We start from the raw sequence: 25,174 nt of genomic DNA on the forward strand, positions 1-25,174 counted from the left end.
TAAGACTCTATGTAGCCAAATAAATTAAAAAAAAAAAAAAATATTGGAACTTCTTGCTAAGCATTAGGTTTCACCTGGTTATCCTGATCTTCTGAGAAGTCGATGAGTTCATCTTCAAGCATTTTACTACCTTCAGCTGATTCATCACTGTAGTTTAGTCTTATTTTGCTTAAACCGTCTGTATGAATAAGAAATATTACATAATTCTTAAAAAGAATATGTACATAACTTAATAGTATATGATCTTAAAATTGATGGTAGCAATTATATAGTAATTACAAATATAAAATCTGTCTTACCATGTAATATCACAAATACAAAATAAGTTACTTTTTTAAAAACCTGGATTGTCATTCTATTTACACAGCTGTTTCTACTACTCAGACCCAAAATTCATTAAACATTAAAAACTAGGTATCAATTCTATTATTAAAATTTATGTATATTTAAATACATGTCTATAAAGATTTTGTGCTAGGTATGCTAGATATCTTTAATAACAGAAGCTACAATAGTTTGAAAATAACTCAACTGTTAAATAACAGGAATACTCAGCAAATATAGAACATAAAATGAAATACTGAGTACATGTGAGAAATTAAAATTGTGAAAATATGGAAAATTGTACGAATTTTAAAAAATGATTAAAACGGTAAGATGGGCTTGCTTTTGCACAAATAATTTTTAAAAAATACAAAAATGAAAATAATCATCATATTAGTATTTATGGATAAGCTCAACTTGGCACATTTTTCCTTCATGTTTGGTTATATTAATAAGATTTTTCAATAAAATAAAACAATACAAGCCAATGTAGGTGTTGCTAGTATGAAAATAAATGACTCACAGAAATACCTGAAAAGAATTATTTTAAAGGTCTCTTTCAAGAATCCAAATCCTTAAAAACCAATGATTAAGCTTAAAGAAAGAGGAGATTTACAAAAAATAATGAAAACTGAGTCAGGAACTTTGATGCCAAATATACAAATATTGTTTACTATAGAGCATACCATTTTCCAAGTTTTTAAAAGCATGACTTCAAGGTTTTTTGACAGGATTTAACTTATTTTAGTACGAGTTATTAAAAGAGCATTAAGAATACTAATATTATTAAGCAAGACAAGATGGGAAGATAACAGGATAAAAGTGCTCCTGAAAAGATATATTTAACATATATTAAGTTTAAATGTTGTGATCAAAAAAATACTATTTAAAATAATAAAGCCCTATGATTAACCCTTTTATTATGCAAAGAATAACCTTTACAATTTATCTTTTTAAAAATCTGTATTTTAACGTTTCTAAGCTAAAATACCTATATTTAAGTAAAATTTGTCTAAATCCTTAGGTAATTCAGAATTAGTAATTACAATCAAGTTGTTTTAGTAGCAAAATATTCCTAATTATACCTTTTACCTAGGAATTGTCATATAAACATGAACTTTATACAAATGAAAATGCACGTGCATTGTAAAAGAGAGAGAAAAGTAAAGAGTATAGTCAGTTTCTTCAGTTATTTCATTCAGTGAACAAACGCTCTGGTATAAAATAAGGGGCAGTAACTCAATCAGAGATTCTTTCAACCAGTCCCAGTCCCTGAGGTTCTCACACAGTGAGATCATCTGAAGATGCCAAACCAAGTGTGACTCTAGAGTTTAAACACACATATTGTTCATGTATTGATACCATACATCGCAAGACAACTATTTCAAACAGTCCAACTGAAAAAACAGCAAATCAAAGTAATAACACACATTATTACTTTCCTACAGTTGACCTTAAAAACCTAATCCCTGTGTCAAGATACAATTCTACTTATTACCTGCAGCATATCAACCTACATCGAAGTCACTTGTGACTAATATGTGTTCAGTGGTTAAAATTATGTTTAAACTACCTAAAATGCTTCATTTAAATCCTGTCAACTATCAGACCAAACAGAAATGGATCAATAAGATACAAATCATAATCACAAAAAATTTTTACAAGCTCTCCTCTTCTTAAATTTTGACATCATAATTTTATATAGCATAGACTGCTTAAACCATCCTCTCTGAGGCTATTCAATGTTCTTTTGGGTGAGTGATGCCTTGAAAACATCTGATGAAAAATGAGACTTCATTCCTTAAAAAAATACAAGTCCATTATAGGGAACTGTGGGACACTATCATCACTGGATTAAGATAAACATTAAAAAAGGATAGAAAAACACGAGTGTATCACACATAATAATGTTAATTACCTTTAAAGATAATTGATATAGTTACACACATACTTAAAAAAAAACAAAGCACAGACTATACTATTTCAAAGAAGAATAAACAGATATTGAAAGGGCAAACTAAAGGATTCACTGGGACATATACTCAAATTCAACCGGTTACTTCTCAACTAGAACACTAATTTGTAGGAAAGGGCACTAGGAATTTCTGGGATTTGTGTATATGAAGGAAGCCCTAAGGCTTTGTCTCATTGCTCTAAGTCATGCATTTTAATTCATTTTTAAACTTGAATTCATATTAAACTATATGAAATTATTGATCAAAAAGGAACTTTAAAATGTTCTATAGAGATATAATTCACATACCATACAATTCACCCCCTTAAAGTGTACAATTAAGTGGTTTTTGGTATATTTACACATGTGTGCAACCATCACCAGAGTCAATTTTAAAACATTTTCAAAATGTTTCAAATCTCAAAACAAACAAGCAAAACAAACCTCTAAACCCTTTAGCTATCACTCCCTTTTACCCATATTCCTCTCCAATCCCCAAGCAGCCTTAAGCAACCATTAATCCACTCTTATATAGGCTTTCTGTTTGGGAGATTTAATACAAATAGAATCACATTAATAGGTGGTATTCTGTGACTACTTCAACTTAACATGTTCTCAGTTTCATCCATGTTATAATGTGTATCACTACTTCATTTCTTTTTATGGCCTAATAATTAAATAGATATATCATGTTTCACTATCCATCTATTGAACATCTGGGTTGTTTCTACCTTTTGACTGTTGTGAATAATGCTGCTATAAATGTTCATGCCCAAGTTTTTGTGTGGACATATGTTTTTATTTCTCTTGGGTATTTATCTAGGAGTGGAACTGTTGGATCTTATCATAGCTTTATGTCTTAATTTTTTAAGAAACTGCAAACTGTCTTCCAAAGTAAGCATTTTACCTTCCTACGTTAATAATAGACGAAGTTTTCAATTTCCCCACATCCTCACCAACAACTGTTGGAATTGGACTTTCGGATTCTAGCCATGCTCTATAAAAAGGCTCAAGCAGCCATTAATCCACTCTATAGGCTTGTGGCTTTGATTTATATTTTCCTCATGGCTAACAATATCCAGCATCTTCTCATGTACTAACTGGCAGGACTTTTGTTCAAAGGCGGTGAAAAACAGTGCACAAGCCTTGAAGGCTTAATCTTCAGAGTGCCCATCTACGCAACGCTTTCAGTGTAGCAAAATGGTAATTAATGTAGCTATTCAATGCCTTTTATTACTTTTTTCTTCAAGTATTAAAATACTAAAATTGAAAAAAAATTACAGTGACTTGGTGACTACCTATTTTGCCTTTCTTCATTCCATTTCCTCCCTGATGAAATATATTAGAAAGTGAGCAATAAAAATAAGTACTGTGACCCTTGAACAACACAGATTTGAACTGCACTGGTCCACGTACACATGGATTTTTTTTCTCCCAAGAAAGAGGTTAGTACACTACTGCACAATCCAAGGCTGGCTGAATCCAGGGATGTGAATCTGTGGATGTGGAACTGTGGTATGACACAAATGGCTTATGATAAAAGTCAGAGGTGGATTTTGACTGTCAGAGGGTCAGCACCCCTAAACCCCATGCTGAAAGGGTCAACTGCATTTATCTGCTTGGTTTTGATGCACTTTTTTGCTTTATCTGCTAAATTCCCCCCTTTTGCCTCTTATCTTATACCCCCTAAAAGGCACAAAGACCAATATTCATAGGCCTAATATCAGCTTTATGCAGCTGAGAATGTCAAACAAAAAATATTTTTGTAAGAGCACCGCAACAGCTTTCTGACTTACTAAAATAACACAGGCTGGTAGAAGTACCAAAAGTATGTTCAGCATTCACAACTTTTGGTAGGTTCTTTCTGAGGTCACATAATTTCTCCTATGTCTTATACTGAGTTTTTTCCTCCAAAGAGAATGTATTAAATCTATTCATAGTTTATTAAGTTTGCTATCCTATATACATAGCATACTACAGTTCACAAAGTGGACTACTATACTTTTGAGGTTGAAGTAGAAATTCTGCAGTTGACTTGATAAAAAAATTTAAGTATTTGAAGAGATACCTTAGATTTCCAGGATAAGTGCTAGTAATATGGACCTAATTCAAGGAAAGAAACAATCTATTAGAACTGAAGGGAAATAAAAAAGCAGAGGTTGGACCAGTGCCCTTCTTTCCACTGAAAACCATGAAAGAGAGTGAGGAACAGGAACTAACCTTTAATTTGAATGTCAACAACTATTTGGAGGAAAAAGCTTTAATTTTTGCCTCTTGATCTCAATTTGCCCATCTGTAAATTGAGAAGATCAAACTAATCTGCCTTATAGATTTAAGATTGTGCAACCACTGTTTATGCTGAATAAGTAAATTTCCTACAAAACAAAAACAAGTCCAAGTTCCTACAAATGGAAAATGCAGACCTTGTACTATAATTTTAAAACTGTACTCTTTGTAAGGATGAGGGTAGGAGACTCACTATTAAGAGGGCACAAGAGAACTGTTTTGAGTAATGGCAAGGTTCTAAATCTTGATTGCTGTAATGATTACACGACTATAGACATTTATCAAAGCTCACTGAGCTATAGCTATATTCATGAGTGAATGTTACTGTCAGTAAATTATACAATAAACCTGACTTTAAGAAAAAGTGCACCCTGAAATTTTAATCCTATATCTAAAACCTCCAACTTACTCTGCACTCTGGTTTTCTGAAACATTTGGTGACGTACCTGTATGGTGCATAGAACTTAAATATTCATTCTGTAGGCCATCCTCACTTTCAGTCCTATCAACAAATTGCTGGCATGCAGGTTCTCCTTTATTCGATTCTTCATTTTCACTTGCAGTATGATTTATTTTTTTCAGACTACATTTCACACTGCTTATGTTTCTCCGATAACGAGGGTCACTTTCTTCCTGTTCATTATTTGAATCAATTACAGCTATGCAATGCTTTCTGTTTAGCATCTTCTTAATTACAGGCTTGGCAGAAGAGTTTTGTGAACAACTGTCCATTTCACTGGCTGAAGGAGAAGAAATACAACTGTCCTCTACAGGTGAACTTTTTTGCGTGACTGTATTTTCATGGTAATGAGGATTAGGTTCATACTTTGGTTTTTCCAAACCAGGGAAACAAACAACGGCCAAAAACCAGTGTGCACTGTAAAAAACAAATGAAACTACTGAATATATTATTAGAAAACTTTATTATATTTGGCAATAAATATTAAAATATTTTTTAAAAATCTTCTGTAAACAAATTTATTAAGAATGCCCAATTTTTTCAATTCTTAATCTACTTGTTTGAAAACTCACTGATTCATTAACAGAATATAATGTCTATTCAAAAACAACATAATTTTTGTCAGAATTACCTAGCCTGCATTCACTTTTGCAAACAATGCTTTGAGCAATTTGTTTTTGGAATGAAAAATTCATCGTTTTCCAGGCAATTTAACAAAATGTAAATTACATCACCGCAATTCATCATTACCATTTACCTTTCCTTTGTTCTATTTATGCCAAGGGTAATAAACCAGCAACATTAAAATATCTTCTGAAGTCTAACTAATTAATTAGACTTTATAAGTTTGAACAATTTCTAAATATTGTATGTAATAGTTTTTAAAAAACTTTTCATCTGTGTTTTTCTTATTAATAAGGTGAGTGAATGAGTGAAAGTTGCTCAGTTGTGTCCGACTCTTTGCGACCCCATGGACTATACAGTCCATGGAATTCTCAAGGCCAGACTGCTTGAGTGGGTAGTCTTTCCCTTCTGTAGGGGATCTTCCCAACCCAGGGATCGAATCTAAGTCTCATGCATTGCAGGATTCTTTACCAGCTGAACCACAAGGGAAGCCCAAGAATACTGGAGTGCGTAGCCTATCCTTCTCCAGAGGATCTTCCCGACCCAGGAATCGAACCAGAGTCTCCTGCGTTGCAGGCAGACTCTTTGCCAAACAATCTATCAGGGAAGCTTGGTTAATATTAACTAGGTATTATTAAGTATTAATATTAGGTACTAATAGCTGCTAATAAAACTTATTAGGAATTAATAAGGTAGGGATTTCTTAATACTGAAAGTATTATTCTTGTCTCATACTCTACTTAAATAAAATATACTAAATTGAAATAATGTATCTAGTCTAATTATCAGTACAGAAGTATCAGTAGGATTCCAGCTAGAGTTGAATTCAGGTATCATCATAGTTCCTGACAGTAGGATATAAGCTATGAGTAAGAAGCTATACAGCTAAAAGTGGCTAAGATTCATTAATCTTAATTTTATTAAGGGTTTACTATTTGCTAGGCACAGTGTTATGTGAAAGAGTCACATTAACACTGAACCTGGTGGCTCAGACAGTAAACAATCTGCCTGTAATACAGGAGAACCAGGTTTGATCCCTGGGTTGGGAAGATTCCCTGGAGAAGGGAATGGAAACCCACTCCAATGAACAGGCTAAAGATGTCAGATAATTTATTAAATTTATTAGCTGAGTGCAATATTTGTCATAGAGTATGGTGTTCAGTAGATATTGGTTGTATGAAAAATGAATGCTGACCCAGACAGAAGTTATTGCATGTTCTATTTATGCAAAATATTAAATCCTCTCAAGGTAATACTAAGAAGCACTGTATGTCTCTTCATTAGACACAGCAAGTAGAAAAGTTCACAGAGGCTGCCTTCATCCTCAGTACTGAAAATCCAGATGGAGAAATGCTTCTCTCCTCTTCTTCATTAATAATCCTCAGGACCGTATGGACTTCGGTCAGGCCAGGCTGGGAGAAGAGTGAACACCATCTTCCTCACTTCATCAACCCAAAGACACAGCTGACACTAAGTCACATCTCAACTTCAGAAAGGTTAAAAAGTGAAAAAATATACTTTAAAAGTTGATTAAAAGAGGTATAGCATAGTGATTCTCAACCTACAGCTGAAACCAAAGTCTATCACAGTTATAAACATTTTTCAGCTATGACAATATGGATGAGCCATAGTTTTTCTGTTGCCTCATCTAATAACTTGAGGAAAAAAATCTTCCTTCACCTAGCTGTAAAGAGAAAGCTGAATTGGATACACCTGACCTCACTTTCAACCTCTAAGAGCCAGAGTTTTGCTTTTATGATCCCTTTTAATGGCAGATACCTTGACCTTAAGCCATTAGTGGGACACATGGCTAAAACAGGCAATTTCACTTAGTTTAATTTGATGTTTGACTTAGGTCCAAACATCAGATTTCTGCTCCTTGTCAATTACTACAATTTTAAACAAATAGCTTATCAACTTATAGCTTAAAGAAATTACGACCACCAGGAAAATTAAAATAGATGACAAATATAGGGCAGCCTATCTAGTTAGTTTTATCTCTTAAAAAAAAAAAAAAGCCCTCATGATCTGGAGGTTACTCTTCCACCTACAAACAGCACAGTTATCCTGCAGAACACAACTAATTCACTCTCTACCTTTCACCAAGACAACCAAGATGACACAAAGCACTAAACATAGCGTCCATCCACATCAGATGCCGTGACTAAGGATTTACCTCTATAACTAAATTATATATGCCTCCAATTATATAGTTATTTTAAATTTTTATAATTAATTTCTGACAAATGGCTTCCCATGTATATCCCTCCCTTTTACCAAGTGGGCAGCTCATTTGCTACTTGATATGACAAATTAATGTCAAGAAATCTAATTTTGAGGAAAATGAAGAAATTATAAAGATCAGCTTTAAACTTAGTTTTAAATTTTACTAATACTATGATACTATGTTTGACTCAAATCATTTTGAAGAGGTTGGGCTTTACAGTCATAACCAGTCTAGTTTTAACCTAATCTACCTATCTTTGGCTGGGCTAATTAGAGATCATAAAAGGTGTTATAATTAAAGCATGATTTTAAATGAAAGAATCTGACTATACTACAGAGTAAATGTTTTTTTATAGTGAGAAAAAGAGGACATTCAGAAGCTAGCCTGGCACAGACAGGCTTATTAGACATTAAAAATCTTACAGAACACCAACCTCAGACAAAGTTACTCTGCAACCATGATAGAAATGAGACAAAGCAAGGTCATTTCATAATTGTCTTAGCAGAGACAAATATAAGGTCACAATGCAACCCTTCAAAATACCAAATATCTTTTTGCTAAATGAGTCAATGCGTGCTGCTGGAGTGGCTGTGAGGAGATACCCCATGTCCAAGGGCAAAGGAGAAGCCCCAGCAAGATGGTAGGTGAAATCACCTTTAGAATCAAACCCCATACCCACAAGAGATGCTCAGAGGGCTCAAACCTACCTTGTGTACACCAGGACCCAGAGACCCCACAGAGACTGAGACAGAACTGTGTTTGAGTGTTTCCTGCAGAGGTACAGGTAAGCAGTGGCCGGCCACAGGGGCAGGGGCTCTGGGTGCAGCAGACCTGGGTATTACATAAGCCCTCCTTGGAGAAGGCTGCCATTAACCCCACCATAGAGCCACCAGAACTTACACAGGACAGGGGAAACAGACTCTTGGAGGGCACAAACAGAACTGTGTGCACACCAGGACCCAGAAGAAAGGAACAGTGACCCCACAAGAGCAGCCCGGACCTGCCCGTGAGTCTCCAGGAGTCTCTGGCAGAGGCATGGGTCAGGGGTGGCCTGCTGCAGGGTTGGGGGCACTGAGTGTAGCAGTACGGGCATGGGACCTTTTGAAGGAGGTCGCCATCATCATCACCTCCACCAAAGTGTGGCCCGAGGTAAATAACAGGGAGGGAACACAGCCCCACCCAGCAACAGAAAATTGGAATAAAGATTTACTGAGTATGGCCCCACCCAACAGAACAAGACCCTGTTTCCCCATCAGTCAGTCTCTCCCATCAGGAAGCTTCCATTAGCCTCTTATCCTTCTCCATCAGAGGACAGACAGACTGAAAACCACAATCACAGAAAACTAACCAATCTAATCACATGGACCACAGCCATGTCTAACTCAGTGAAACTATGAACCATGCCAAGTAGGGTCACCCAAGACAGATGGGTCATGGTGGAGAGTTTTGACAAAACATGGTCCACTGCAGAAGGGAATGGCAAACCACTTCAGTATTCTTTCCTTGAGAACCCCATGAACAGTATGAAAAGGCAAAATGATAGGACACTGAAAGATGAACTCCCCAGGTCGGTAGGTGCCCAATATGCTACAGGAGATCAATGGAGAAATAATTCTGGAAAGAATGAAGAGACGCAGCCAAAGCAAAAACAACATTCAGTTGTGGATGTGACTGGTGATGGAAGTAAACCCCGAAGCTATAAAGAGAAATACTGCATTAGAACCTGGAAGGTTAGGTCCATGAATCAAGGCAAATTGGAAGTGGTCAAACAGGAGATGGCAAGAGTGAACATCGACACTTTAGGAATCAACAAACTAAAATGAACTGTAATGGGTGAATTTAACTCACATGATCATTATATCTACTACTGTGGGCAAGAATCCTCAGAAGAAATGAAGTAGCCATCATAGACAACAAAAGAGTCTGAAATGCAGTACTTGGATGCAATCTCAAAAACGACAGAATGATCTCTGTTCATTTCCAAGGCAAACCGTTCAATATCACAGTAATCCAAGTCTATACCCCGACCAGTAATGCTGAAGAAGTTGAACAGTTCTATGAAGACCTGCAAGACCTTTAAGAACTAATACCCAAAAAAAGATGTCCTTTTCATTATGGGGGACTAGAATGCAAAAGTAAGAAGTCAAGAGATGCCTGGAGTAACAGGCAAATTTGGCCTTGGAGTACAGAATGAAGTAGAGCAAAAGCTAATAAGAGTTCTGCCAAGAGAATGAACTGGTCATAGCAAATACCCTCTTCCAACAACACAAGAGAAGACTCTACACACGGACATCACCAGGTGGTCAATACTTAAATCAGATTGACTATATTCTTTGCAGCCAAAGATGGAGAAGCTCTATACAGTCAGCAAAAACAAGACTGGGAGCTGACTATGGCTCAGATCATGAACTCCTTATTGCCAAATTTGAACTTAAATTGAAGAAAGTGGGGAACCACCAGACCTAAATCAAATCCCTTATGATTATACACTGGAAGTGACAAATAGATTCAAGGGATTATTTGTTAGACAGAGTGCCTGAAGAACTATGGATGGAGGATCATGACATTGTACAAGAAACAGGGATCAAGACCATCCCCAAGGAAAATAAATGCAGAAAGGCAAAATGGTTGTCTGAGGAGCCCTTACAAATAGCTGTGAAAAGAAGAGAAGTGAAAGGCAAAGGAGAAAAGAAAAGATATTTCCATTTGAATGTAGAGTTCCAAAGAATAGCAAGGAGAGATAAGAAAGCCTTCCTCAGTGATCAATAAAAAAAATAGAGCAAAACAATAGAATGGGAAAGACTAGAGATCTCTTCAAGAAAATCAGAGACACCAAGGGAACATTCATGCAAAGATGGGCACAATAAAGAACAGAAATGGTATGGACCTAACAGAAGCAGAAGATATTAAGAAGAGGTGGCAAGAATACACAGAAGAACTGTACAAAAAAGATCTTCACAACCCAGATAATCACGATGGTGTGATTACTCACCTAGAGCCAGACATCCTGGAATGTGAAGTAAAGTGGGCCTTAAGAAGCATCACTATGAACAAAGCTAGTGGAGGTGATGGAATTCCAGTTGCACTATTACAAAACCTAAAAGATGATGCTGTGAAAGTGCTGCACTCAATATGCCAGCAAATTTGGAAAAGTCAGCAGTGGCCACAGGACTGGAAAAGGTCAGTTTTTATTCCAATCCCAAAGAAAGGCAATGCCAAAGAATGCTCAAACTACTGTACAATTGCACTCATCTCGCACACTAGGAAGGAAATGTTCAAAATTCTCCAAGCCAGGCTTCAACAGTACATGAACCGTGAACTTCCAGATATTCAAGCTGGATTTAGAAAAGGCAGAGGAACCAGAGATCAAATTGCCAACATCCGATGGATCATCGAAAAAGCAAGAGCTCCAGAAAAACATCTACTTCTGCTTTATTGACTGTCCCAAAGCCTTTGACTGTGTGGATCACAACAAACTGTGGAAAAATTATCAGGAAGCAACAGTTAGAACTGGACATAAAGACTGGTTCCAAATAGGGAAAGGAGTACGTCAAGGTTGTATATTGTCACTCTGCTTATTTTAACTTATATGCAGAGTACATCATGAGAATCGCTGGGCTGGATGAAGCTCAAGCTGGAATCAAGATTGCCGGGAGAAGTATAAATAACCTCAGATAAGCAGATGACAACACCTTTATGGCAGAAAGCAAAGAAGAACTAAAGAGTCTCTTGATGAAAGTGAAAGAGAAGAGTGAAAAAGTTGGCTTAAAACTCAACACTCAAAAAACTAAGATCACAGCATCTGGTTCCATCACTTCATGGCAAATAGATGGGGAAACAATGGAAACAGTGAAAGCCTTTATTTTCTGGGGCTCCAAAATCACTGCAGATGGTGATTGCAGCCATGAAATAAAAAGATGCTTCCTCCTTGGAAGAAAAGTTATGACCAACCTAGACAGCAATTAAAAAGCAGAGACATTACTTTACCAACAAAGGTCCATCTAGTCAAAGCTATGGTTTTTCCAGTAGTCATGTATGGATGTGAGAGTTGGACTATAAAGAATGCTGAGCACCAAAGAACTGATGCTTTTGAGATGCTTCTTGAGAGTCTCTTGGACTGCAAGGAGATCCAAACAGTCCATCCTAAAAGAAACCAATCCTAAATATTCATTGGAAGGACTGATGTTGAAGTTGAAACTCCAATATTTTGGCCACATGATGCGAAGAGCTCACTCACTGGAAAAGACCTGATGTTGGGAAAGATTGAAGGCGGGAGGAGGATGGGACGACAGAGGATGAGATGGTTGGATGGCATCATTGACTCAATGGACATGAGTTTGAGTAAACTCTGAGAGTTGTTGATCGACAGGAGGCCTGGCATGCTTCAGTGCACGAGGTCTCAAAGAGTCGGACACGACTGGGAGACTGAGCTGACTGACTTCTTCATCCAAACAAACCACTGCTTCCTTAGACCTTCCTTCAAACCACCAAAACAAAGCCTGAATTCTGTTACTGCCTCTTGCAAACACATTTTTACTTAGAGGAGTCATGGTCAGCCATGGTGTATGTTCCCCCTTAATGCAAGTACTAAACCCATGCTGCCCAATTATGAGAGTATTCCTGGAGGTCTTTGGCTGGAGGGCAGGACAGGTAGAAAATGAAATACAGAAACTCTCAAGTTTAAATTGCATAATAATACTAACCTATACATCTATGCCTCTCTAGTCACTGGGTGAGAATAACATAAAATGTTTACCACCTCTATTTACTTAGGAAATAGCTTCAGGTAGTAAACATGGTTTTCAGTGAGCAAATGACATAAATCCAGCCACCTTCTCTTCATTTTGGATGAGTTGAAGTGTATTTTATAAACTAAAAATCCAAATTCTTCTGTGTGACCTAATCACCATTCCGTACAAGGTAGTCTTTTCTATAGGATGCCTGCTAGACCATGAGCACCATTTTTAAAAGATGACATTATTCTACATCAATGAATAAAATGCAATTAGGAAGATTTCTTGAGTGCTTGTAAAATTACATATCTTACATGATTCACTTAAAAAGTATATTAATTTCCATAAAATAAGGAGTTTAAGTATCAACATATACAACAAATTTCAGAAAGAAGTTTAAAACTGGATGAATTATTCACCTCATAAACATATTTTCTAAAAATTGCCATCACATTTACATAAAGGAAATTGTTACTCACGCTTCATTAAGGGGTACAAAAATAAAATCCTTCTCAAAAATATCTACATGCCGGGTCCATGTTTTTACTCTTCCATGTCGCTTCTGCTGTATTCTGTAACACAAGAGGGAAGCTATCAAGCTTCTGAAATGTTTCCAGTGTTGTCAGCCTATATGCAGCAATTTATACATTACAGAGATTAAGATGCCAACAGATCAAACAGCTGTATAAGAGGATTTAACAAGATGGGAAAAGAAAGCAGAATATCTGAGATGGAGCTGGGAAGATGTGAAACTGACCATCAATGAATCTGGAAGAAAGAGATTCTTTAATTTCTACCATTACTTACTAGGGTGCTTACTGTTGCGGAACTGGTTTTAGCATAAGTACTGAGTGCGTATCAGACTGTGACCTATAAGAACTAAGGTGAAGAGAGCAGGGAAAGTGAACACTATTTTACAGTAGATAAAACAGGACAGATTATCAGCACTGGTCAAAACCAACCACTACCATCAACTCTGGGCTTCCCTGATAGCTCTGCTGGTAAAGAATTTGCCTGCAATGCAGGAGACCCTGGTTCAATTCCTGGGTCGGAAAGTTCCCCTGGAGAAGGGATAGGCTACCCACTTCAGGATTCTTGGGCTTCCCTGGTGGCTCAGGTGGTAAAGAATTCACCTGCAATGCAAGAGACCTGGGTTGGGAAGATCCACTGGAGAAGGGAAAGGCTACCCACTCCAGTATTCTGGCCTAGAGAATTTCATGGACTGGGGTCACATGAGGTGACCATGGGGTCACAAAGAGTCGGACACTACTGAGCGACTTTCACTTTCTTTCACCATAAGATACAAAATTAGACATCACTGAAATAGTAGAAAATTTATTTATATTGTACACAACAGCCATCAATTCAAGACACTTAATAGCACTGATAACAAAAATGGACTCTCTGTGTGTATCTTCTAACCAATTACCAGCAAGTATTTGAGCTGGATGCACTCACTATATGGAAAGGCATTATAAATAACTCAGGGATCATGTGTAGAATACTGTTCCCTTGTCTGAGAATTATTATCCAAAGAACTTATTAATATTACAGATTCACAGGTTCCACTGTTAGATACTACAGATGGAACATGCAGGGTAAAAGAGTGATTGGTACTTAATCACTTTCAAGATATAATAAGTATTTAAGTAATTTTCCTTTTTTAAACTTTCAGATATATTTGGAAAACACTGATCGACATATTAGACCTAAAACCTTTACAAATCCCAGGTATTCTTTGGGTTTTAAATATTGTAAGCTATATAAATTTTGCTAACTGAGAATAGAAGGAAAAAAGTTGCTTAATATAAACAAGTGATTTTTTTCCTAAGTTAAATTTAAGTGACCTACTACATGTATTAAATATTTTAAAAAAGCTTGACTTACGATAGATTAGTTGTTTCATGAAGATTTCTCCTCTCCCTTTGATTAAGGCGTTTATAGAAAAAAGAACTGAATATATGAATTCGGTCAGCTTCTTCTTTCTTCAATTTTTCAAGCACCAAATACCTGTTTTATAAAAAGCAATTCCAAACAGAATGAATTTAAGTTTGTGTACTAAAAATAGAGCGAACAAATACCTATTCACCAACAATCTCCATTCCTTTAAACCGAAAGACAGTTATAAACAAAGTTTATTTCATATTCTAGACAATGATTACTATCAGATTATTTGTAAGTAATAAAACATGATATTTGAGAGTAAAATTAGAACTTGAAAGATCTAATTTTTTTAAACAAGGGCATATTTATGAACATTCACATCAACTTTATCAAAGCCAACAAACAGAAATGATTGAAATGCTCATGAGTCAATGAATGGAAAATGTGGTATAACCATACAATAGAAAATTACACAGCAATAAAAAGAAATGAAGTGATGCACGTAGTTTCGTAAAAACAACCTTGAAAATGTTATGCTAAGTGAAAGAAGATAGTCACAGAAAAGCACATATTGTATGATTCCATGTATATGAAATGTTCAGAATATGCAAATCCATAGACATAGTGAGGAGACTGGTGGTTGCCAGAGCTGCGAATAAGGTTCGAAGGAAATGGGGAGTCACTCCTAATGGGTACTGAATTCTGTAAGGGATGAAAATGTTCTCGTATTAATTATGGTGGTGGCTTCAAAACTGAACATACTAAAAACCACTGGAATTATACACTTAAAATGTGTGATTTGTATGGTATGTGCACTATGTCTTAATAAAGCTGCTATCTTTATGTATTATTTTGTTTTAAACACCTAATAAACCATGATGACCTAGCCATAGACTACTTTTTATAAAAACAGAAACAGAAAGAACCTGTACAGTGGTGAGGTTGTAACAATGACTAATCTTTAAAGTGATCTTACATCAGTTCTAATTTTTCCTTGCTTTACTTGTTTTTTTCCTGAAGGTAGGTCTATTAAAACAAATAGCCATGGTCCTTTAAATTACAAAGACAAATTATGATACATTAAATTTAACTGTGTATGTCCTAAACTCCCTCAAAGGAGCTATGCAAAGTCAAGCTTATGGCCACTTTCATCTTATTAAAATGAGGCTCATATGAAAGCCTTGTGAAATCTTGCACAGAAACAGGAAGTACCCACAGGGCACATCTTTGAGACCACCTGTCACTTTAATCATAATATTCAATAATCCTAAAGCTCAAAAAGGACATAACTTACAGATTTCTTACTTTAGGGCAACTCAGTGTGCCCCCACAAAAGATATAAGACAGTGATTCAGCTCATGACACAGTTTAAATCAACTGCTGAATTCTACATCTTATATTTAAAACACAGCATGTAGTGAATTAGACTTGAACTTACAAATTGTAACTATAATGGGTGAACCATGCTGCTTTACCACTATAAATGACAATGGTTCCTTTGTAAACTGAACTGAATGGACAATGGGATTTGGTGATTTAAGAAAACGGACTATACTTCATATATAAACAGATCCATGCTTTATTTTTGCAAATGGACAAAATAAATTTATTTAAAGATGAAAGGATTTTCATATAGAAAACTTAAGAAAGCTCTACAGACATATTAGAAATAAGTTTTAGCAAGATGGCTGGCTATAAGATCAGAACATATTTTTACTGAAATACTCAAAAATATAAGTATCAGTCATCTCCAAATTGCATAAATTTAGTGGCGGGCTCCTCAAGCTTGGCACCATTGACATTTTAAGCCAGATAATTCTTTGTTGCTGGGATTGTCCTGTGCAGTGTACTGTGTTTAGCATCATCTCTGGTCTCTACCCACTAGAAGCTATTAGATTACATCCTTTCTTTTTGTGAGAACCAAAGATGCCCACAGACATTGTCAAACATCCCCTGGGGCCGAACTGCCTCTAGTTGAGAATAACTGATTCAGTGCAATTACAATCAAAATCTCAAAAGGATTTTAAAAATTGTATTCAATGGGCTGATACTAAAACTTATCTGAGAGAATTAAGAAGGTCAAGCATATCCAAAACATTTGTGAAGAATATTGCCTTTTTAGATAACAAGAATAAAGAAGCAGTAATCACCGCAGTGTGGGACTGATGCAAGGATAGGTACACGGCCAGTGGAACAGACTACAGAGCCCTGAAAACAGATCTGTGCCACTGTTATCTTAGTGTGTGACTAAGGCAGGATTTCACATCGGTGGGGAGAGAATGAACTGCTTCACAAATAATACCAGGGCAATTATTTGCCCATACTGAAAAACATGAAATTAAGTCTCCATCTGATACCATGCATAAAAACAAATCCTAGAGGAATTAAGGACATAAAAGTGAAAAAACAAAACTTCAAAAAGCCTTTTAAGGTAACTAGTTCTGTCTCTCTAATCTGATATACATCCATAAGTATTAATATTTCTGTGACTATATATAGTTCTGGGTTTTTCATGTACATTAGAATTATTTTCAACTTGAATAGCTGTTTCTTATTCTAGAATTAAAGGGAAATCCAAGTTTATCACAAAAAAACAGGAATTTCTTTCATCTTGGAATTTGTTTTCAGTGTATAGATCATTTAAATATTTAAAGTCATGAAGTTGTGCACCTGTTATTTTATAAAGTGGACAATCTAATAATTTAATTATGAAATTTAATCATAGGATGAAGTTAAAAAAGATCTTTCCTTCTGTATTTTACTAATATTCTCTAGATACAATGCCCTTCTACCTCTTATAAGTATGACAAACTGTTTAAAGGTTTGCTTCTAACTTGTAGAGGTAGAAATGGAAAAGGATGAGCAGCTCTGGTGGCAACTGAATTACTTATTTTAATAGTGAAATTTGAAAAAGTTTCTTTTTAACTCGCTTCTAAAAATCATGAGACAAATATAAATGCAGATTTTTTAAAAAATTATGCATTTTGTTAGATTATTTGGAATAGTGATTTGCATGAGAAAAGGCAGAACTTGTAGATAATGTAAGTTCATTGTGTAAAATTTGCTATAAAGTTTAACTATATGATGTCAAGAGGCCTACTGAAAATATATAAAGAATTTCAAAAGAATAAAAAATGACTATAAAATCTCTAATGTAAAAAGTGTAGACTAGTATGAAATGCAATAAACTAAAATGTAAACAAAATATAGGAACTTATTTTTTAGATCCATCTATATGCTTTCAGAAAGAATTTTTTAAACATAAAGACTTAAATACGTTAAAAGTAAAAGGATGAAGAGACATATATCATGCAAACATGAACCAAAAAAAAGGTGGAGTAGCTATATTAATTTTGAACAAAGTAGGATTAAAAACAAGGAGATTATCAGGAATAAAAAGGAACATTATGCAATGATAAGAGGCTTGATTCTCCAAGAAGACATTAACATGTATGTAGCTAACAAAAGAGCTTCACAATACATTAAGGAGAAATAGACAAGTCAATAATTATAGTTGGATATTAATGACTTTCTCAGGAATTGACAGAAAAAGCAGGTATAAAATCACTAAGGACAAAGATGATATGAATAGTACTGTCAAGCAACTTGACCTAGCTGGCATTCTTAGAATACTTTATCCAGTAACAGCAGCACTGGTCTACACAATCGCTTAAGATTTTGCAGTTGCTTGGTTTCTTAAGGTAGTATACACTAGTATTAAGACATAACATCTTTTGAAAAATTATGGGAAAAATGCAGAACACTTTACAATCTTAACCATTTTTAAGCATGCAATTCAATAATGTTAAGTATATTCATACTGTGTGAAAGAATCTCCAAAACTTTATTTTGCAAAACCAAAACTCTGTATCCATTAAACAGTAACTTCCTTTGCCCTTGCTCTGCAGCCCTCAGTAATCAGTTCTTTGCTTTTCTATGAATTTGACTACTTCAGATCCTCACGTAAGTGTATTCATACAGTGTTTGTCTTTTTGTGAATGTCTCATTTCACACTGTATAACGTGTTCAGGTTCATCCATGTTGTAGCATGTGAAGGGTTTCCTTCCTTTATAAGGGTGAATAATAGTCCATTATATATATATATATATATATATATATATATATATCACATTTTATTTATAACCTCATCCATCAATAGACATATGTGCTGCTTCCACTTCTTAGCTATTATGAACAGTGCTACTATGAACATGGGTATGCAATTATCTCTAAAATAGCTCTACTTTCAATTCTTTTGTATATCCGGAAGTAGGGTTGATAGATCAAACGGCAGTTCTCTTTTCAATTTCTTGAGGAAACGCAACACTATCTTCTGCAGAGGCTGTTCCATCTTATACTCCAACCAGCTGTGTACAACGGCTGGAACTTGTTCACATTCTCTTCTATACTTGTTATTTTGGGGGATTTTTTTTTTTAATAAAGCAGCCATCCTACTTAATGGGTGTGAGGTGAGACCTCACTGTGGTTTTGATGTTCATTTCTCTGATGATTTAATAACATTGAAGATCTTTTCATATGCTTTGTTGGGTATTTTTATGAAATAATATCCATTAATTTGGTTATAAAGAACTTGTCCTTGAATATGTATGAGGTTTCAAAAGAATCTACATATGCAAGCGTAGGCATTTAAAATCTAGGACAGTTTCTCTTGCCAGCAAATCTGTATTTTAAAATTACCTCTCAAATACTTTCAGAATCTATTGTCTCCTTACTTGCTGTCTCTCTCTTACAATCTACTCTGCAGGGTTTGTCCTCTTATAACTCTTTTTCTCATTCTATATCCCTCACTGTGTAATTTCATCCATCCTCCTAATTAAACTACTATCTGTAAAGCCTTCTATCTCTATGTGTCTCTAGGTCAGAACTCAACTGACCTCTATAATCATATATACAATTGTTTATTGACACTCTCCCTTTTGTCATATCACAGTTCGGTTAGAGGCAAAATCATTTGGACATCTTACTAGTAAGAAAACTAGGAGTTATTTGACATCTATGTATTTATCTTCTTAATATGCAGTCAATCAGTCCAGGACTTCTGCTAAACAACTCTACCCCTTAAAACATTTCATTATTTCTTCTTTCATTCTTCTTCACTGCAGCATTTGCCTTAACTAGGCTTCTTCTATCACCTTAATTAAATTTCCTTCAATCATCTCTCATCTAGACATTCACAATGAACCTGCTTGTCAAAATGACCTTAAGGAAACAATTACATGTCACTTTTCTGATCAAAATCTTTCATTGTGAATAATAATGCTGTCTTTTCCCAAAGTGTGGGCTGCAATCATGGGCTATAAAAATCAATCCAGTGGCTTTTGACAACCAGTTTTTAAAAAAAATATACATTGGAATAAACAAAGCATATTGGAGAGCACTAGACACACTAAACGTTGTTTTGTTTCACAGACACATTCATCTTACAGCACAAAGCAGTAAACACATACGGTTTATACATATATAAACACACCACACATACATGCTATGTATGTGTACTCCAGATCATGATGCAGGCCCTTCGAGGAAAGCTTCTTGATTCCTCATTTCTCAACCCTCAAAGAGAATGATGCTTTCTTTTTCTGCTATATTTGTACCATGTTAGTGCTTCTGTCAATACTTTAATTCCATATTTGTATTTCCTATAAAATCATGAACTTCTAACACAGTGTGTATGTGTGCTCAGTCATTCAGTCATCTCTGACTCATTGAGACTCCATGGACTGTAGCCCACCAGGCTTCTTAGTCTATGGAATCTTCCAGGCAAGAATACTGGAGTGGGTTGCCATTTCCTTCTTCAGGGGATCTTGCTGACTCAGGGATCGTACCCGGGTCTCCTGCACTCAGGCAGGTTCTTTACCATCTGAGCCATCAAGGAAGCCCCAAACACTCTAACAGTAACAATGTAATAGGCTATTATTTATGATAACTTTGCATGTGATATTTTTTCTAGCACTTGAAATGTACATCTTCTCATGATTCTTTTAGATATTATTCCCATTTAAAAAATTCATTTATTTTGAGGATAATTACTTGACAATATTGTGATGGTTTTTGCCACACATAAATATGAATTTGCCATGGGCATACATGCTTCCCCCACATCCTGAACTTCCCTCGCACATTCCTCCCCACCCTACCCCTATAGGTTGTCACAGAGCACCAGCTTTGGGTGCCCTCCATGCATCAAACTCACACTGGACATCTGTTTTACACGGGGTAATGTATATGTTTCAAAGCTATTCTCTCAAATCATCCCACCCTCTCCTTTTTCCACTGAGTTCAAACGTCTGTTCTTTATGTCTGTGTCTCCTTTGCTGCCCTGCATGTAGAATCATCCATTGGTACTATCTTTCTAAATTCCATGTATATGCATTAATATACAGTATTCATCTCTTTCTGCCCTGCAGATAGATTCACCAGATTCCATATATGCATTAAATATATGGTATTTGTTTTCTCCTTCTGACTTACTTCACTATGTATAATAAATAGACCCTAGGTTCATCCACTTCATTAGAACTGACTCAAATGCATTCCTTCTTAGAGCTGAGTAATATCCCATGATGTATATGTACCACAATTTCTTTATCCATTCATCTGCTGATGGACATCTAGGTTGCTTCTGTGTCCTAGCTATTGTAAATAGTGCTGCAATGAACACTGGGTCTGACAATGAACGTGCACTGTCTCTTTCAATTCTGGTTTCTTCAGGGTATGTGCCCAGCACTGGGACTGCTGGGTCATACAGCAGTTCTGTTCCCAGTTTTTTAAGGAATCTCCACCTTCTTCTCCTTAGTGGCTGTACCAGTTTGCAATCCCACAAACAGGGTAAGAGGGTTCCCTTTCCTCCATACCATCTCCAGCACTACCATTCAACATAGTTTTGGAAGTCCTAGCCACAGCAATTAGATAAGAAAAAGAAATACAAGGAATCCAGTCTGGAAATGGAGAAGTAAAACCCTCACTGCAGATGACATGATCCTCTACATAGGAAAGCCCAGAGATGCCATCAGAAATTACTAAAGCTAGTCAATGAATACAGTAAAGTCACAGGATATAAAATTAATATACAGAAATCCCTTGCATTCCTATTATTCTCATTTTTAAAATGAAGAAACACATACAGAGACAATACTTTCCAAATGTCACACAGTTAAGTGGCATTGATGGAATTCAAAATACAATTCTGAGTCTAGAAAACAAACATATACATTATGATGTGTTAGAAATTTGCTGAAAGGCTAGGAGAAAATTAACTTACTTCAAATAAAAGTCTATAATAACATCATTTAAAAATTCTCCTTCACTTAGACAATGCAGGTCCTCATTAGTAACGGAGATGCCTCCCTTAGCTGGAGGTGGTGGATATACTATCAATCTGTAACAAAATTTTAAAAAATAAGCAAACAAAACAAAAATAGGTCTGTATAACACTGAAATGTAATAAAACAGAGAAGAAATTTAAGTGTTGCAAATGTAAAGGAATTCTCTCACTTTTCTACAGGACCCATGAAGATGGTATGGCTCTCTCCAGTTTCTTCCTCATCATCAAAAAATTGGAATTCTTGTTTGTTTTTAAGTTGTATTTTAGATTCAAGGGCCACCTGGTAAGGAAAATTAAATTACCAGTTCACAAAATCAATTTGAAAAAATTTCAACAGAAAGATAAAGGCAAGAATGCTTTTCAATTAAAAAGGATTAAAAATAAGAAACAGGCAAAACCAGGGTCCACTTTATCTGTAGCTTCTAGAACAATGATACTTCCAATTTTTGTAACTGGTTTTCTGGTATCTTGTCTAAGATCTCTACCATCCATATTAAATTAGATTATGTTAGTAAAATCCAAAGAACAGATAGTGGTTTTTGCTTCTACAAGTGGAGGCCTACCTAAGTTCAGTGCCTAGGAAATCCATGGAATATGGGAGCAGAGGCTCAGGGAACACAGTCCATTGAGCTTCAGTTCTCCAGAATCAAGGAGTCCTTAAAGAAAGAGCCTTCCATTGAAATCTGAGTCCATCACAGCTGCCTTATGGCTCCAGCTGCTCTTTTCTTCCTCTGGAATTATTTCCTGTAGCCAATTCTGCCAAAGAAGGGGAATGGTTCCCCTTCCTCCTTCTGTTCTTTTCTTCAACCCACTAACTGTGTGAATAGTTCTTTTCTGGTGAAGTCTTGATCAACTTCACCAATATTATGCCTTGGATAGACCTATTTCCAAATTTGTAGGCAGGCTGCAACATTTAAGTATTTCTAATAAATTGTTAACAAATGGTCAGCAAACTCCAGTTGATGTGGTAGGAAACAAATTTCAAGTATATAAGTTGTATTTTTATTGATTAACCTATATTGTACGTTATAGTAGTATTGTCGCCTTTGATTCAGGTGGCTTCAGAGTTACCTACTACACGATCAATTATTCTAGAATCAGTTATTCTAGAACTGGTGAATCAGAATCAAAAGGTTTATATCCTTCCTTTCCAAGTTTTCAACCATGTATGCACATATCACACATAAAAGTACAATACATCAGGGACCAAAATGCCTTTATTTGTATTGAAGCCAATGTCACCAATAGGAATCACTAGCAAATTTAAGAACTAGAATACCAGTCACTTTGAATGTAGCACTGTATGTATATGTACGCTGGGGGGGTTGGAAGAGGGGGGAGAAAAAAGGATGAGAGAAAAAGAAAAGGAGACAAAAAGTAAAGACAAGAACAGAATGTGGAAAGAAACTAAAATACTTCTGAGACTTGTACCAAATACTCTTTGTGTCACAAATCACCCACCACCATTAATGTTTTGACACCATATAGTTTACAAATTACATATAAAAGCAAATAATTCTGAAATGGAAAAAGAGCTAACTCCAAACAAGCAATATGACAATGAAACATATTTCCCTTTAAAGTTACCATTTAAAATTACATTAAAAAATAATTACATTTTTAATTTTGTTTTCTTTTTGCACACAACTTCCTTTGATGCTCTCTTCATAGGTTCTTGTACAGGCAACAAGTCTGCTATTGGCTTCATCAAAGGGAATTTTCGCAAAAAAATTTGACACATTATTCTTTATACCAATGTCAGTAATAATATTTTCAAATAGCATATTTGCCTGAGGATCAAGGCCATTTTGAAAAATTAGAATTATGTATTGTTCTTCCAAATCTGAAAAGAAATCAATATAATTATAAGTCTAAAAGAAAAAAATTAGTAAATAGATACTAAAATAAAAAGTAACTAGTTATATCCAAGAACATCACCAGAAATCCTGGTATAAATGTTCAAAACAGTGTTTGGCATACAAGGGATATATAATAAATACCAAAATAACGACCAATAATACTGTCACCTAACAATGTCACCTAAGTTAATTGAGAAAGGAACCAGAACACATTACCGTAGCAGCAGCTCTAGAATGAATCTATTCATAGATGTAACTAATTTATTTCACCTAATAGGATCCAAATATATTGAGTTTTAAACATATCATCAGTCAATACTGCTATTAAACACATATAAGAAACTGCCATGTAAATTGGCAGTAACTCCAGATTTAACTGTAAAAACCAATATTCACTAACGTGCCAACTTTTGCAGCTTTCATAGTTATTTATCACTTACTTATCATTAAGCTGAAGGAGCAATTACTGAGAAGTATTTTACAACTAGTCATGCTATGCCACAAATGTTACAGGAAAGGGAAACAAACAAACTGGAGAACCACACTGATTTATTGTAGAAAATGAAGACCTGTTAATGAACTTTCAAACTTTCTATTTAGGCTAAGTTTTAAAGATTGCAATTTGATGGCTGATTTATAGTTACAACTTCTATCAGTACATTAAAACAAAACAAAAAGCCTCATTTTCCTCAGATTATATACAGATTAAATAAAGACTATATATATTTTGGGGTTTCAACCCATTTTGAAAACTTTCCAAATGGTAAAACCTGGGTTTAATCTTCAGAACTTCCATTTTCTATGGACTTTTCCTCTTCTATAAACTGAGGGAAGTAACACCTTATAACGTCATTATCAAGATTGTAGGTAGTACAAACATATCCAAGGTATCTATCAATATCAACTCACAGTCTGCTAACCAATGTATTGTACATTTGCTCTACATAACTTACTTGTTAACTTATTTACTCCTTTACAGTCATTCCAAACTTTATCCTCCATGTTCATCTGCAGTTGCATGCTCAGCTTCTGATAAACTGCCGGTGTAGTCTGAAGAAACACTACTGGTAATTTTCGGACATTACACCATTCACATTTTGTTAGATCAGAGGTATTTAAAGTAATCCCTACAGGATCATTTTCTGGTTCTGGAGAAAAATAAATGGAAATGGAAAAGGGATCAATTCTTAAGAGGGCAAAATCATGAAGGAGGAAACTGTAAGGAATTACAATTTTAAAGTACATATTTATTATGAAAAACTGAAAGTGAGAGTGTTAGTTGCTCAGTTGTGTCCCACTCCGAAATGCCATGGACTGTAGCCTGCCACACTAACATGTCCAAGGATTTTTTAGGCAAGAATAGTGGAGTAGGTACCCATTCCATTCCCTTCTCCAAGGGATCTTCTTGACTCAGGGATCGAACCTAGGTCTCCTGCATTGCAGGCAGATTCTTCACTATCTGAGCCATAAGGGAAGCC

The 25,174-nt window shown here is 35.4% G+C and overlaps 1 protein-coding gene across 7 annotated transcripts in view; it reads right to left on the reverse strand.

Moving 5' to 3' along the window:
- SENP6 (SUMO specific peptidase 6) overlaps positions 1-25,174 on the reverse strand; it is a 132,711-nt gene that overhangs the window by 9,397 nt on the left and 98,140 nt on the right. For 6 of the 7 annotated variants that reach the window (XM_070480785.1, XM_020901292.2, XM_020901287.2 and 3 more), the window contains 8 exons: positions 24,650-24,844; positions 23,454-23,680; positions 22,008-22,117; positions 21,775-21,891; positions 14,496-14,618; positions 13,088-13,180; positions 5,011-5,441; positions 75-178 (listed from right to left, as the gene is read on the reverse strand). In XM_070480785.1, the coding sequence (XP_070336886.1) occupies positions 75-178; positions 5,011-5,441; positions 13,088-13,180; positions 14,496-14,618; positions 21,775-21,891; positions 22,008-22,117; positions 23,454-23,680; positions 24,650-24,844 (1,400 nt within the window). The remainder of the gene's footprint in view (positions 1-74; positions 179-5,010; positions 5,442-13,087; positions 13,181-14,495; positions 14,619-21,774; positions 21,892-22,007; positions 22,118-23,453; positions 23,681-24,649; positions 24,845-25,174) is intronic. The other variant, XM_070480784.1, reaches the window with a different exon arrangement.

Source organism: Odocoileus virginianus, chromosome 19 (genome assembly GCF_023699985.2).
Source record: "Odocoileus virginianus isolate 20LAN1187 ecotype Illinois chromosome 19, Ovbor_1.2, whole genome shotgun sequence".
NCBI lineage: Eukaryota > Metazoa > Chordata > Mammalia > Artiodactyla > Cervidae > Odocoileus > Odocoileus virginianus.